The following is a 15,367-nucleotide window of genomic DNA, read 5'->3' on the forward strand; positions in this document are numbered from 1 at the left end:
CATGCCCTTGGACCACAACGTGCTATTCAGCATCTATAATCCTACCAGGATCTGCTTCCAAAAGAAAGTGCATCTCTCAAGTCCCACAACACGGAGCAAAGCAAACTCCCACAAACACCAAAAGGCAATGACTTCCAGCAGCCCCGAACTGCAATTGCTGCCTTTATTTCACATCCCAGATGCCCACTTTCCTTTTTCACTGTAAATTAAGTCAGTCCCCTGCCAAAACTGAAACAATTAGCTGCATTGTAAAAGATGTGGTCCTAGTTAGGCAAGCCATCTGCAAGTGCTCGTGAGAGCAATGACTTCTACCTGCCCTGTGTTTGGAGGGACACCGCTTACTTGATGCCTAACACCACATAGCTTGCTAGGGACAAAGAACAATTATAAAAAGCACCTGATGAAATACAAAGTCTGTTTTTAACAACCTGCCGCACAAGATGTCACGCACAAAGATACAAATGGACCACCTCGTGCACTGGTGAAAGCCCAGAGACATGTTGGCCCAAAGCCTGGGCTCCTAACATCAGGGAACATCTCTGCACTGCTCACTATCCCGTGTGCCCTCTCTGTCCCTACACACATGCCTCAGCAAGGTCTGCAGTGAGATGAGGTGCCCACCCCAAGGCTGCCCTCGATAAGAAAACATGATCTAAGTAAGCTGAACCTGTGGGGGTAAAACTTACAGGAAAGCAGCTTTGTAATGCTTGCTGCTCACAGAGCTCCTTGTTCCACAAACTGTTTTAGTTTCTTTTGATGATCAGATTTCAGCTGGAGTATCAATCATCACAAGATGTCAGATCCCAGGTTTTAATCAACCTGACTTCCATTATAAGCAATGAGCACAAGTACTAGAATTCTAACATGTATCAAAAGATATATAAATATCCTTAAAAAGATCTTTTAATCACAAGAGTAAAGAGATCTGAATTTCACTTATCCTGATGTAACTTTATATAGGACATTAAATATTTTTACTGTAAGGGAGAAAGTGAAGGATGATACTGTACTTCATACCCATTACTCTTTCCTGAATACACAGGTTTATTGCAGGAATCAATTCACCCTAAGGAAACCATGACTTCAGGTGACAGATGGGAAAAGCAGAAGCAAAACTGTCCTGCTCTTTCCAAGAAAGTAACATAGCATGACAGAAAAAGCAAATGTAAACCTTCGGACAAGAAACAAGAGAACCTTAGATTCCTTAAATACAGTGGCAGTTTCCAAAGTGCAGTTAATGTGCAGCATTTAATACAGAAGCTGTTGTCAGCCTGAAACCTCGATGCCCAGACTGCAGCCCTGCCTGTGGCAGCAGCAGCAGCAGGAAGGGCCAAACAGGCAGCAGGCGCTGCCTCCAAATCCTCCAGAACCGCTGCTGAGCCGCTGGGGCTGAGACACAGAATCTGCTTATATATTTTACAAATAACTGGATCTTTCCATAATCCGGGCTCTGAGAAATTTTTATCTCTCCATGAGCTCAGCTATTCTCAAGTCCTTTCTAGCTTTTTACCTCTGTGCTGCCTGATACACTGACTGATTTTATAGAAGGGATTGGCTGACACAAGGTCTGGATTCAGCTCAGATGGAGCTGGCCTTTTGGATCTGCTCTCCCACATGCTGGTGGAAAATCATAGAATGGATGAATCATAGAAGTCGGAAGTCATCTAAAACTCACATCCTCCTGAAAATCCAAATCAAGCCCACCCAGGAAAGGCATCTGCTACCACAGCCTTTGCCTGCAGGGGCTTGGACGTTATGCAGAGCCTGGAGCAGCTGCTGCTTCTGGATTTCCAGGTCCCCAGCCCAAACGTGACATGCTAGTCAGGACAGACACCATCACATGGATGCATCGGCTTACCCAAGCTGCTCTCTACATCTTTGGGCCTTGTAACAGGGAACCTCAATTTTCACTTGTCTCAGCAAATCTAGACCCTACACACACTGCTCCTCCTGGTAAGCACGCAGCTGAAGTTATAGGAAAAGGAGAATTACAGCAGGGAAAGCTAGCATCTCAAAGGAGAACCAGAACAAAGACATCCACAACACAGGGAAATCTTAACTCTCCAGAGCAGGAAACTTCAGCACCCCATGGCAGCAAGAGGTGCTCATGCCATTATACTGACCCCTATTCCGCAAAGCCTTTAGCAGTACATTTAAGCTAAGTATCTGCTTAAGCAATATATTTAAGCACTTTTGTTCGCACCGTAGTGTTCAGGCTTGACAAGATATGGTTTGTGGGCATCTTAAACCTACTGATGCGCAACCTCCTTCCAAAATCCTTCTCCAGAAATATCAGCACTATTCTCGGTTATGTGCATGAGTTAAACGTCCCAATAAACAAATAAATAAAAAAGATTAAGGGTGAATTTTTCCGAAAGCTGTACTGTACCAAACTCGGGTCCAACAAACACGGTAAGCCAAGCTCACAGACAAGAGTAGTTATTCACACTCTTTTGTCCTTGCAAGTTACAAAGGAACTCAGTAATCCAAACAGAAGAGCGCTCAAGCATTTGCTGTACAACATTTTGTGATGACTGTACTTCTAGAAAAACTGCTATTCCTTCTTGCATGTGGTAGCACGTTGAATATCTTGGAAAACACTGGGTAGTAAGACAGCCTGCAGAACTATTCCCCAGTTTAAATTCATCCCTAGTCATAGCCCTGTTCTTCAGCCGTCCTACGTCACTGCTAACAAGCTGCAGCCTCCAAAATCCAGCAGGTATTACTAGCTGAATCTCAGCACTACCCCATAAATCTAAAGCAGGAAGGAAGTTGCCTCTATCCATAAAATTCTGAGAGTGATCATATTCCAGCCCACAACACTGCTGACATCCAAAATGCAGCTAGCAGAATGGAAAGCAAGCCAACTTCTCAGGAGAAGCAGCTGCAGGTGCAGCTACTCTTTTCATTTGTTCTCTCTGCCTTTCCTCTCCTCTGGAAATGAGAATAAGGAAAAAAAGGCATTTATAACTATACTTGGCAAAATGCATGTTATACTCAGGAAGATGGACTCACCTAGGGTCTGTCATCTGTTCCAGAAGTAGGACTGGTTTAAATGGCTCTATAGGATATATTTGCAAATGAACACTGTTCAAGAGAGAAGAAAATGGAATACCTGCTCTGAGGGGCTGTGGCCCACGCTGTGAGCAGACAACGTAAGCTTAAAGCAGAGCACCAACGCTGCAGTCCTGATGGCTTTGGTCAGGACATCTGGTGTTACATACCCAGTGTCTCCTATTTAGCAACGGGTCCTAGCTCTTCTCACTACACTCTTCTGTGAGCCAGAGCACTGGCCTCACAGACACACCTTTAGGACATACTTAGGGCAAGTCTACTGGGCTTCTGATTTTTCCAAGTTGTTCTTTCCAAAGAGTACAGTCTGAAACTGCTTCATCCATGAACATGAATGAAAAATTACAGAAGATGCAAGAGTTCTGGCATGACCACATGCCAGCAGCTATGTGGTCAGCAAGCTTTCCTCTTTCTTTCACTGGGGGTAAACCAGGCCATGAAATCAAAGATCCTTCATGCTACATACACACAGAAATCCTGATTCAAAGAGCTGAATTAAGCTGACAAGCCAGAGGCTGAGAGGAGGAGGACAGGTCTGGCGATGGAGGCAGGATTCACCCCAGCTCAGGAACAGAGCCAGCTGTACAGTCCTGGCTTCTTCCATCCCAGTGACTTGTTTATCCTCCACTTTTCTGCCACACAGACCAGAGCCAAGTAGACAGACCCCAGCAGTACCTCCCTCCAAAAAGCCAAACAACTGCCCTTTAAGACAGTTTTATTTGAAAGCCAAAACTATACTCCACATTTTATCAACCTAAAGTTATTTGAAGTCACCAAAATTCAAAAAACTAATGAAGTTTCAGCTAAAGATGCTTGACTAGGAAAACAGAAAACATAATGAGTAGGCCATGCAAACAAATACTCCTTGCTGTACCGGCAACTGACTTGCAGCATACTAGAAATGACAGAGTTAAAGCCTAATTTATGCCATTTATGTTTTTGCAAGTCACTCAGCTACCATCAGGCAGACGCATCCTGTTGCGTCTGACATTTCCTTGAGCACTTTTGTCTTACTTCTCTGTGCTACCACTACACTGATTAGATCCAACACCCCCACAGAAAAACAAACAGCTCTGTGAAACGCAGAAGCCGTGCAGACATCTTCCTCCCTACCCGCAGTTGGCGACACTGGCTGAAGGAGGAACGACGCCTGCTGCTTTTTGGGAGCGCTGCACAGGCAGGCACCTCCGCCCACAGCCACCCCACTGAAGTCCTCAGCACCAGCCCCGTAGCATCTTCCACGTCAGAATGAGGTAGCTGCTTGCCGAAGGAAATTAGAGACGTATTACCCGGTAATTTTTGCTCAAGTGGGACACAAGCACATTCCCAGTAACTTTTTCTCAACTCAAAAGAAAGAAAACAAACCCAGATTAGTTGAGGATTGCTCCAGAGAGTAGCTTTCCATGGGCGAACAGAGAGTGTGAGGAAGCAAACAGAAGGCAATGTTTTAAGCACTTCCACCTAAGTCTTAGTTTCTTACGCAGAGGAGTTTTAGGTATCACACAGATTAGATTAACCTCACCTAGACCTGCTTAAGGATTCTCTCCCCTCAGTTAACCTGAAAAAGGAACTCTCAGAAGCAACTTCTCTGCATTTAACCAGAGAAACTTTGCTTTCCTTCTCAGAGGGTTAAAACAGCTGCTTCACTCTGAAGACAAGGAAGCTTGGAGAAAATAGTCCCAAAGAGTGCTTTACTCGCTTTATTTGGGTGTTTGCTGAAGGATCCCACAGTTCAAATTACAGTTTCAAAGAGCAGATTCCCACTGCTAGGAGCAGCAGTGTTTTAACTTATCCGGCACAAAATGGAATAAAGGAAGAATTGATCTTCCGGCTAGTTGGACCTCTAAGAACATCAAAACTTCACAGCCCTTTTGATTATGGAAAATTAGGAGCATTTGCTACAAGGATCTCATGAAAGGCATTGCTATCTTCATGCTTTTATGGAAATGCGCAAAATCGTTTAATGCTGCAAGATTCTCTCTCTCATAGCTGCATATGTTTAGTTATATGACATCAAAGTTTGGCTCCTCCACAGTTGCAGAAGCAGCTGAGAACCAAGAAGCAATGTGATGAGTCTCACCCCTAATGGATCTTAGGACTTACAGGTTCTCTAAATACTAATGATTTATTCAGTCTTGGAAAAAAAAAAAAAAGAGATTTCACTCAAAGCTGTATACAAGCAATATCTTAAACGGATTCTGTCTTTAAAAGCATGAATGGCTGAGGAAGAAGGCTGGAGTCAGGGAAGAAAAGAAAGCTAATCCTAATCATCACTCATTCAAAAACATCATCTTGTTACAGGCTTATACACACTACCCACCCAGAAACACGTAAGTGTATGGAAACAGCAAGCAAGTTAAGTGTTTACCAGACTTTTTATTTTGAAACAAACAAAAACCATACACTGGATGTTAAACACAGGTCCTACCCAGTGCGAATGTATTGAAAGAAAATTATACTTTTAATGTTTACATCTGCAGTATGAACTTAAATGCAAAAATATATATATACTGCTTTGGCTTCTTAGTCTCACATTAGCAAACGCAATTATCTTCCATTAATTTTACAGAGTGTTCACAGTAGAAATTAAATCATTTCTTCATGGCTGTTTAAGAAAAACTTTACTGTGTTAATTATTCATAAATACAAAAGTCTGCTACTTATTACTCATCTCAACTGTGATTCATTTCAATAATGCCTGAATAATTCGGTGCTACCCTATTAATCCCAGAACACACTGTACAGTGGCCAGCATCAGCAAATCAATCACGAACAGCAAACCACGCTTGCTCGCAGGTCGAGGAGGAGGAGGAAGAGGGCAGGAGCGGCGCGGGCCTTGCTGGTGACCCTCCTCCTTCCACTCCGAAGCCCACCCGTCCGAGCGCCATCCCGCACCTCTGTCCTCGCCAGCTTCGCAGACGCAGCCAGAGAGCGAAGAAGGGAGGGAGCAGGCGACAGCCCCGTGATGAGAAGCGGGAGGAAATTAATCCTCTCCAGTACAGAGCGTGCATGGGCAGTTCCAAAAAAGGCTGAGCCGGGAGGGCTCCTCAGCCCCAGCGGTCCCCGCAGCGCAGACAAAGCAGCCGCCATTTCTGCGGCTATGGGTGGAAATGAGGAGCTGCCCGCAGGTCTGCAGCCAGGCCCCGGGCTGTTCAGGGAGGACAAGGCTGTCACCGCACATATCCGATGCTGCAGGGAGGGGGAAGGGGACAGAGAAGTGACTACAGAAAGAAAATGCACTCAGACCTAGTGGAGCCACAGCTTTTTGTACCACTTCCACAGTTATCTAAAACAAAACCAAACAAGAGAACAACAAAGCCACAGACCTGACCACACATACACACAAAAAATTACAATTGCACCAAATTACTGCTAGTTTGTTCCCTATAAGAAGGTTAGAAAATCATCAGTGCTTTGCAAAGACCTCTTTCTCATCACTATGCTGGATCAGCACTTGCAGGGGGCACACATGCAGCCGGCCGCTCCAGAGCTGGGACAGCACTGCTGAATACCCACGCGATCTCAGAAAGACCCTTTCCTGCAGTTAGTATTCAACTACATATTATTATTTTGCTTTCTAGCAAGTTATGCAAGCTAATTTGGGCTGATACCGTACAGAAATGCTACCTTTATTATTATGGTTGTGGAGAAAGTAAATTAATGCAAAGGATTGCACACAGAGGCCTAATCCATTTGAGGTAAATCAATGCATTGCACATTTAAATTGCTCTGCTTTCCTTCAGAAAAGTACATTGAAGTGATTCATTAGGCACTGAACTGTTCACAAGAAACAGACCAATTCTCTTAGGCATGCCAGTGCATCTCTGCTAGTTAAATTTAAAAAGCAATCAAGTCTACTAATAAGTCCTTTTTGCCGACATTTACATCAGTAGAGAACATGATTCCTGACAATTCAGATTAAATAAATGAGGGACAAATTAATTTCAGTTAATATACCTCAGAACCAATGTTCAACTTGTTAAACTTTAAAATCTGTCTTTTAATAAAAATAAATAACCTATTGGTGATGCTCGACTTCAAAGTGCCTTTGATAACCTTTATTAAAGGTTATCAAGTTATGAAGAGGAATCACATGGCACAATCCATGTCTATTTTAATACAGTTGAAGCATGTATTTATAGTTTCCTTTTAATATTTATAAATTCCCAGAAAAATTAGCAGAAAGGCACCTTTTCAACGAGAAGCGTTCGTGTGTCTTAGTACAACAGCACCGCGCCATGGTGTTCACATTCCCACTCTGCTCTTTAGGGAGGACTGACCTGGATAACAAACGGAACAAACAATGCAGGGAAGAGCATCTCTGCCTTGCCTCTTGTTCTGCTGCAATCACTGGCATTTATTTGTGTATTAAATAACATCAACTCTCTACCCACACACACATTTTCTAAAGTTAAAAGACAGTAGGAAACATACTTTTAAATAACAAAAAGTCAATTTGCACTTTAATAAAGATTTACAGCAGTAATGAAGAGACCTAATAGGGAAAATGATTTTTTTTTTAATCCTTTTAAGATGGCCTTTAAGAAGTACACTATCTGCAAAACCAGCAGTATCAATGTAGAGAGCTAGGTCCTACCATCCAAACTTAAAAAAACTGAGTTTAAGTTCACGATCAGGACCTTCAAGACAGCGCCCTGCAAGAGGATTAGGCTAAGAAATGACTTACTTATAGAAGCAATCTCCTGACCTTCCCTCCAGGCCCCTTTTTGGCCAGGCTGCTGATCCCAACACCACAAAACCAGACCCAGCTCATCTCTGCCCAGGTGACAAAAGGGAAAGCAGCAGCCACAGCAGCACGTTAGCAGGTCACCAGGTGATGCCCGCTGCGCCTTCAGCATCTCTCTCGTGGCTCCAAAGCAAAGCAAGCCAGGTCATTCAGGATCCCCACTGATAAACCAAGTCAAGGCATCACCCAGGCCTCACGGCACTGCCATGACTGCGTGGTTATTTCTGTGCTGTTACAACTGCTGCAGAGGTTTCCTGCAAGTCTCACCCAGGAGTGTTTCAAGGGCAGGCGTGCTCCCCTGCACGCTGTTTTCTGCAGGACCCTCGCACCTCGCATCCAGCCCATCTCCTTTTCTTTATTTCCAGCCTTTCAACCGCCAATTCTGTGGATAGGCGATAACCACCAAATCGTCTAATTCACAAATAACCAGACAGAGGAGTGCCACCGGGCAGGAGGAAAGCTCAGCTGGCCCCACAAGAAAAGCAGCGGTAAGAAGCCAGCCCTGGCACAGAGCAAGCACCAGCAAGCAGGGGTTTTACTGCTCTCTGGCTGGAAGGCGCATCCTTGGAAAGAGTTTCTGCTCCATCAGCATCCAGAGGTTTTAGATTGTCTACCTCCTGCCAAAGCTGGAAGGAAGCTGGTCATTATCATCAGCCCCATGCGTCAGAGCACCTTGGGACTTTACTAAACCCCTCATAGGATGAGGAGATATCGCACCAATTTGCGAGGCTTAACTATTTCCCAGATCCTACGTGGGTTAGCACCAGTACAGGTGAGCTGGTGGGGCTCACTGTGGAGCTCAATCCCTCGCGCAGCTGTCCAGCAGCCGCTGTTGAGCGAGCCTCTCCCTAAACTGCAAAACCCCCAGAACAATTTCTGCTAATGCAAATCCCACCGCATTCCCAAGAACACGGGGATTAATCTGCTCAGCCAAAGGAGGCAGACACAGTAAACGCTTCCCGTGTGCTGGAAAATGTTTGAATGCATCTTTTCTTTAGATTTTCATAAGATATAATTTGGAAGAGTTTAACTAACATCAGGGGACAGGGCAAGAACATCCACACGCTGCCAGGGGTTTTTGCCATGCATCACAACGACACGGTGCAAGTGTCAGGCTTCCCAAAAAACAAAAACCAGTGACTTGCATCCCTGCTCCTGGTCCAACAGGCTTCTACCAGCAGTGTAGCATTTCTTCCAGTCACAGACTTCCTGGCTCCAGGCTTCTGCAAGTTTGCTCCCCTCCTAACAGAAAGAATCTCTTTCCTTCAACACCAGCCAGGAGGGACACTGAGTTAGCCTGACCTTCGCCCACAGCCACATCTCTCACCCGATGAGGGTATGAAGCCACGACACCACTTAAGAGTGCAGGTATCGGTATTTGCCCCTATGTCTCGTTACATTTGCCAGCCTAACCCCAAGCCCTTTTGTTTCTTACAACGGTGCCATTGGATTTATTGCTTTAGACAAGTTTGGTAGATACCTCCCATAATAATTAGCCAGAGCTGAGTGAAATCTGTTGTGTGATGCTCTCACGCACAGTTACTTTGGATGCTGCTTCAGCTTGGCGTGCCAAAAGCTTTGAGGCTTCCACAATCAATCAAGTGACCCAAGTCAGTCACTCCTGACTAGGAAAAGGCACATTTCTCCTTTCTCACCACTGATGCCAAGCGGCTGAGACAACCCACTCCTTTCTGCCACCACCATCAGCCCACTCCACCAACCTCCCAGGCAGCAAATTCAGAGAGCCCAAAGCATCAGCCCCGCCTGTACCTTCCCCCTTCCCAAGATTTCCGGAGGTTGCAGTGCTTCTGCTCCATTACCACCCCCATCAGCTAGAGGCAAAGCCAGCTGCAAGGAGAGGCAGCCAGGAGGACGAGGAAGAGGTGAACAGCCTTCAGCACTGATGGAACAGGCAACGAGCAGGAAGGAGGCAGCCAGAATATGCACCCTGATGGGATAGGGGAGGGAAAAAAAAAAATCCCTCTCCCCACACACACACAGACTTATGTTCCTCTACGGCAAGGGAGGCCTGAAGGAAAAAAAGGGAGCTCTGTTTACCTACTTACTTCATATTAAACAGCACAGGCACCACTAAAAAGAAAAGCAAATCTGTGGAATCTACATGCTTAGAGACAGGAAAGTACCATTGTGTTAAATCCAGAAGAAAAAAAATATCACGAACAACCACCCTGAGTACTTCTACCCCAGAGCAGCAATGTACCCTTCAACCCTGCAGTTCCTAAACAAAACACAAGCAGACTACTGTTGAGCTTAAGAGCAGAGGCTGAAGAAGGAATGCCCCAGGCAACTAGATTCCTCACAGGCACAGCCCCAAGGCTGATCCCATCACATCATATCATGGTGATGCTTGGGTACCTGGTGCTGAGCCTCAGAGATCCCAGACTGGGCATCTTCTGGACTTCCTAAACAAAGGCTCAACTTTTAAACAAATGCAGAGGCTCTTAGGGAATGGTCCAGCTAATCACCAATATAACCAGCCCTGAGACCAATAGACTCCCCATGCTCCTCAACACAAACCTCCATGCAAAGTAATCACACAGAGACACAAGCTAAGAAGTTTGCTGGAACAATCACCTCTCACTTGGCTATTCCCAAACAAGGCTAGGCAGCCCAAATGTGCTAACTACAGACTGCATTATCAAGCTACCAAGTCATTCAAATCACCCTTAGAGCACGTGCCTATTTTTTAATCACCTTGACTATAAACATAGGAATTCCCATCCTTGCCTAGTCAAGCTTCATGTGAGGAAGCTGTGGTCCTCTGCTCCTGACTGAACCCTGTTCCCTGCCCTGACGATGGACCAGGCCTTGCACCCCTCCTTCCTCCTCTTCCTTCACTCAGGATTCAAGCAGAGAGGGGTTTTTCCCTTCCCTCCCTGCCAGTACCATTCAGGCTTCCCCCAATGACCACAGCACAGGAACAGCCAGGCTGGCCCTGCTCAGAGCCCCAGCCAGCCAGCACGGCTCCTCTGCCCAGACACCCTCATCCCACACCTACCACTACTCTGAAAGAAGTCATTATCTGCCCAGAAAGTGCTTAGATGGCCGTCTGTTACTGGCACTAGGAATAGGTGCTACTTAACTAGTTGTCAACTGAATGTTGCTAAATCGAGAACGCAAAATAAAATTAAGCACGAGACGTTACAATGTGTAGGAAGACTTGAAGGGACTATTGTTCATTTCAGAACGTCTCCTGCTGTATTTTTAAACATTTAGAAGTTGCAGTCCAAATAATCGCTTGTCAAAACATTATTTGGGAGAACAACTGTAGCTACTAAGCAACCTGTGTAATTAGGTTATTAAAAATGCAACATGATTTCAAAGCAGGCTTTTATAGAGTAGACCTATACCTAACACAAAACCATCACAGCTTCTTTTTCATCCTTTGCAGCTTCCATCTCAAGCCATGACGCCTCATGACCTCTCTAAGTCGGTAGTGATGACACACATGGCATTGCTGGACAAGGAACCATCGCTGTGAGCTCCTGGGAAGGTACATGCATCAGTTCTGTTTTGACTCAGAAAAGCATGTTTGGTAATCCAAAAGGGGTGAGGGGGAAATCAGCCAAAAGCCACAGACAAAAACTCAGCTCTCCAAGCCTGGCATTTCCTTCTGCCGAAGGCGGCTGGCCCAGGACAAGGACTCTCCCATTTTTCCAGAGGGCAAAACTAACCCTGAGCACAGAGGGGACCCTGCGTCTCTGGGGAGCGAAAGGAATCTGTGCCCCACAGCTACAATTCTGCAGACCAGGCCCATCTCTAAGGGGAGAGAAAGAAAGATCACTTGAAGATGTTTAGCAAAAGAGACGTCACGCTACGCGTTTCCGTTTCTGCTGGCAAACAATGCATTTACAAGACAGGTAAAATAAACTACGCAGCCTGGGAAACCGGGAAGATAATGTGCCCAGAGGGCAAAGAATTAGTTCCTGATGTTTGCAAATGGAGTGCCACAAAAACGAGACAATTAAATTTTAAAGCAGTAGGGAAAACAAAAGAGCGAGAATCACAATAGCTAAGCCTCATGAAGAGCTTCATCTAGGCTACAGGAAGATAATGACGCTAACCATTTTTCTACTAGATGGCAGTGTGGTGTCACGCTATATAAAAGGAATTCTATAAAGAAATCGCACTCTATTTCAACTGAATCTGTGCTTAGACTTGACTTCAGACAGCATGATATATAACAGTACCCTCATTGTAAGGGGACCTGCCATTAATCTAACAGCGCGAGAGGCGCGATACCCTAGTTTCTAATTTCCCAGCAAAGCAATGTGAAAAGACGCTGAAACCCCGAGCTGTCCTGCTGCAGGGTGCAGCTGCACGCACAGCCGCGGACAAGCTCCGAGGTGTGTTCCAGCCCAAGGTGTGCTGTCACCGCAGCGCTCCAGGAGCACGGGCTCCTCGCTGAGCTCCTCGCTGCTCGGAGAACCAGCCGGCTGGGCTCTGGAAACGCAGGGGCTGCCTCTAGGCAAGCAGACAGCTACGGTCAGGTTAGGTCAGCAACTTCTACGGGAAGCGCAGGGATGAAGAAAAGCAGTGCCACTAATATCCAGAAAGGCAAGCCCGAAATAACCGAGGTTAGGGCTGGAGGACAACGGCAGTATTCGCGGGTGATATTCAGTCCTAAGCACAACCTTTAATTCACAAGGCTGACACCCGCACAACCTAAACTTCAGCCCTAACAGCACACAGAGGCTCCCAGTTCCTCCTAACACCCGCATTTCTCTCTGCAAACTGAGGCTGAAAAGCCCCGGGGCAGCCCAGGGCCCCCGGCTGCTGCCCGAGGCGTGCAGGGGGGCTGCTCAAAGGACTCGGGGAGCCCCGGGACAGCCGGGACGGGGCCGGGCAGCACCGTGCGAGGTGCTCGCAGCTCCGGCCGGCCACCGGCAGCCCGCAGAGCCCTTTAGGACGGCGGCAGGCTTTGTTCGCCCCCCCGGGGGGGGTGGGCTCGGCTCACCTGGAGGGCCGGAGCCGCACCTCCTTCTTGCTGTCCACCACGGAGGGCACGCAGTTGGTGAGCTCGGTCCAGTCGGCGTGCAGCCCGCAGCTCCAGCCGGTGGAGAAGCGGGAGAAGAGCCAGGTCTCCCGTTTACCGGGCCGGTGGCAGGTGCACTTCTTCTGCCCGGCGCGGCACTCGCAGGGCTGCTCCAGCTGGATGTTGCGGACCAGGTGGCGGCCGAAGGTGGTGCCGCCGGTCTTCTGGATGTGCAGGAAGACGATCAGGTCGTCCCCTTTGATGTTGAAGTCCACCCTTCGCAGCAGGTCGCCGGCGGAGAAATTGAAGCGCGGCACGAAGCGAGCCGGCGTCTCGTCCTCCGCCCGGTACGGGTCGGCGGCGGCGGCGGGGCTGAGCGCCCGGAGCCGCAGCAGCTGGCACTCGGTGCCGGGGCACACGTACTGCAGCACGATCACCGCGAACAGGAAGAGCATCACCAGCGCCAGCAGCACCTTGTGCGACCGGTCCTCCATCGTCGCCGGACGCGCCGCACATCGCCGCTGCCGCTCGCTCACAGCCGCCGCCACCGCGGGGGGCAGCCCCGGCCGCGCTCCGCCGCCATCGCCCCTCCGCCTCCTCCTCCTCCTCCTCCTCCTCCTCCTCCTCCGCCACCACCGGCCCTTCCCGGCACTCCTCGCGCTGCCTCCGACCCCCCCCCTACTCCCGGCACGGCTCCGCCCCGGGCTCGGCTCCGCCCCGGGCCCGGCCACGCGGTGCCGCCGCCGCCGCCGCACCGGGGGTCGGGCAGCGCCGCCGCGCAGCGCGGTTCCCCCCCCCCGTGGGACCCCAGCGCTGCCCCGGCCCCCGCCAGCTTGTGCCCAGCTCCCCCTCTCCTGTTGCTTCAGCCGCCTCCGTCCCTATCAGCTGAATTTCCTAACGCACGGCAGCAGCCAGCACGGAGAATAATGGGATGCCACTCTCCCAGACCTTCATCCATCATAAAAAGAAAAAAAAATAATAATAATAAATAAACGGCCTGCCTCCTTTCTCCTCCTCTCAAAGGGCTCCCGCAGTCCACTTTCAGTAATGTCAGCAGCTACATGTGTTTGGAGGGGATGTCTTTATGGTTTTTATCCTTGAGCAACCTATCCTGGCTTTCCTATTTTTTTTTTTCCCAGTTGTCTCAACTGTTTTTGAAAACATTTACACTCACAATAATAGGCAATTTTATCACAAAGATTCTAGGCATGAGAACTACTGAGTTAATTTGCTTCTGTTTATATCTGTCTCTCCAAAATGAATGGATTGCACCATTTAATGAAAATGCTGTGTTCTGAAATTCGAGCTTTAAAATTATAAAGATGTTTCTGTGCTTTATATCCATCAGCCTCTCACAGTCATTTATTTAAAAAAAAAAAATACATTTGCCTCCAGCTTTATTTATTTTACATTACAAAATAACAAAGATGTGTGCTGGGTTAAAACTGCTCCTGAATGCTAATACATGAGAATTAAAAGGAGGGAATAATGATGGCCTAATGTCTACACTAAATTAATATATACTATAAAAGATATGATGCATACTGGGTTGGTGTTCCCAGCAGAGCCATTATTCTGGAATGGGCTAAACAAACAATGATCATCCTTTCACTGATGAGTGATGGTCTCCAGTCTGCTGCCTCCTCACCCACGGTATGCAAATGATGCTCCCTAGCTTTGATCCAGGGACACAAAACATTAGCTTAGGCACTACAGAAGTGAAATTCACCCCGAATGAGATAAAAGTCTGCGGCCCCCCATGGATAATGCACTCCTTGGTCAGGCAGGGGCATGCTTCTGCTGGTACAAAGCAAGGAGCTGCTTTAAAAAAGGAGTTAAAGGAACAAAGCCGATATGAAAGCAGGGTCAAGCCCAGCTGGTGCAGGATCTCATCTTGAGCTGACCCCTGTTTACCTGCAGAAACTTTTTGAAAGGCAGTGGCTTGTATGTAGAGGCACCAGGTATTTGCCCAGATAGATGAGCACAAAGCCTTGTGCCTCAAGCCCTAGACTGACGTTTGCAGCTTTTGGAAACTCTTGTTAGCTTTTCATGTGGGACAGATTATCACATTCCTGTCGCTTTTTTAAAGACCTTCACAGCATCCGAATTTCACTTCCGCTTTTGGTTGACAAATGGTGACTGCTTAGCCCTAGCAAAGAGAAAAGACCCATCAGCTCTGTGGTAAGCAGGCTCCCAGCATGCAAACCAGAGCTTTATTAGGCATTAACACCTCTAGGTCATAGGAAGGATCATGGTTTCCCGTCCCCCAGCATCAGCCGCACTGCAGAGGCCCGGGCAGGGCCTGCAGGCAGCTGTGAGCCCTGCAGGCAGAGGGACAGGACTGGGTTGGGGACACCCTGCTGGGGAAACCGCAGCTGCCTCCCGTGTTATGAAAGTAGCACATGTATTCCAGTCACAAACCCATCTGCCACCACCCCAATGGCTACTGCTTTCTCTCGTGGAATGGTCTCTCTCAGCTGAGGCAGCTGATGGCTAAATGGGTTTGTGGTGAGCGCGTTAAAACCTCTCTTTCCACAGTGGGTCCTCAAAGC

At 47.6% G+C, this 15,367-nt stretch overlaps 1 protein-coding gene across 1 annotated transcript in view; it reads right to left on the reverse strand.

Moving 5' to 3' along the window:
- Positions 1-13,309, reverse strand: part of HS6ST2 (heparan sulfate 6-O-sulfotransferase 2) — a gene marked incomplete at its 5' end in the record, with an annotated part of 129,693 nt that extends 116,384 nt beyond the window's left edge. Inside the window, one exon of the mRNA XM_084294357.1 lies at positions 12,798-13,309. Within this exon, the coding sequence (XP_084150483.1) occupies positions 12,798-13,309 (512 nt within the window). The remainder of the gene's footprint in view (positions 1-12,797) is intronic.
- Between the last annotated feature and the right edge of the window lie 2,058 nt (positions 13,310-15,367).

The sequence above is a fragment of the Netta rufina genome (assembly GCF_964035555.1).
Source record: "Netta rufina genome assembly, chromosome: 12".
Taxonomy (NCBI): Eukaryota; Metazoa; Chordata; class Aves; order Anseriformes; family Anatidae; genus Netta; species Netta rufina.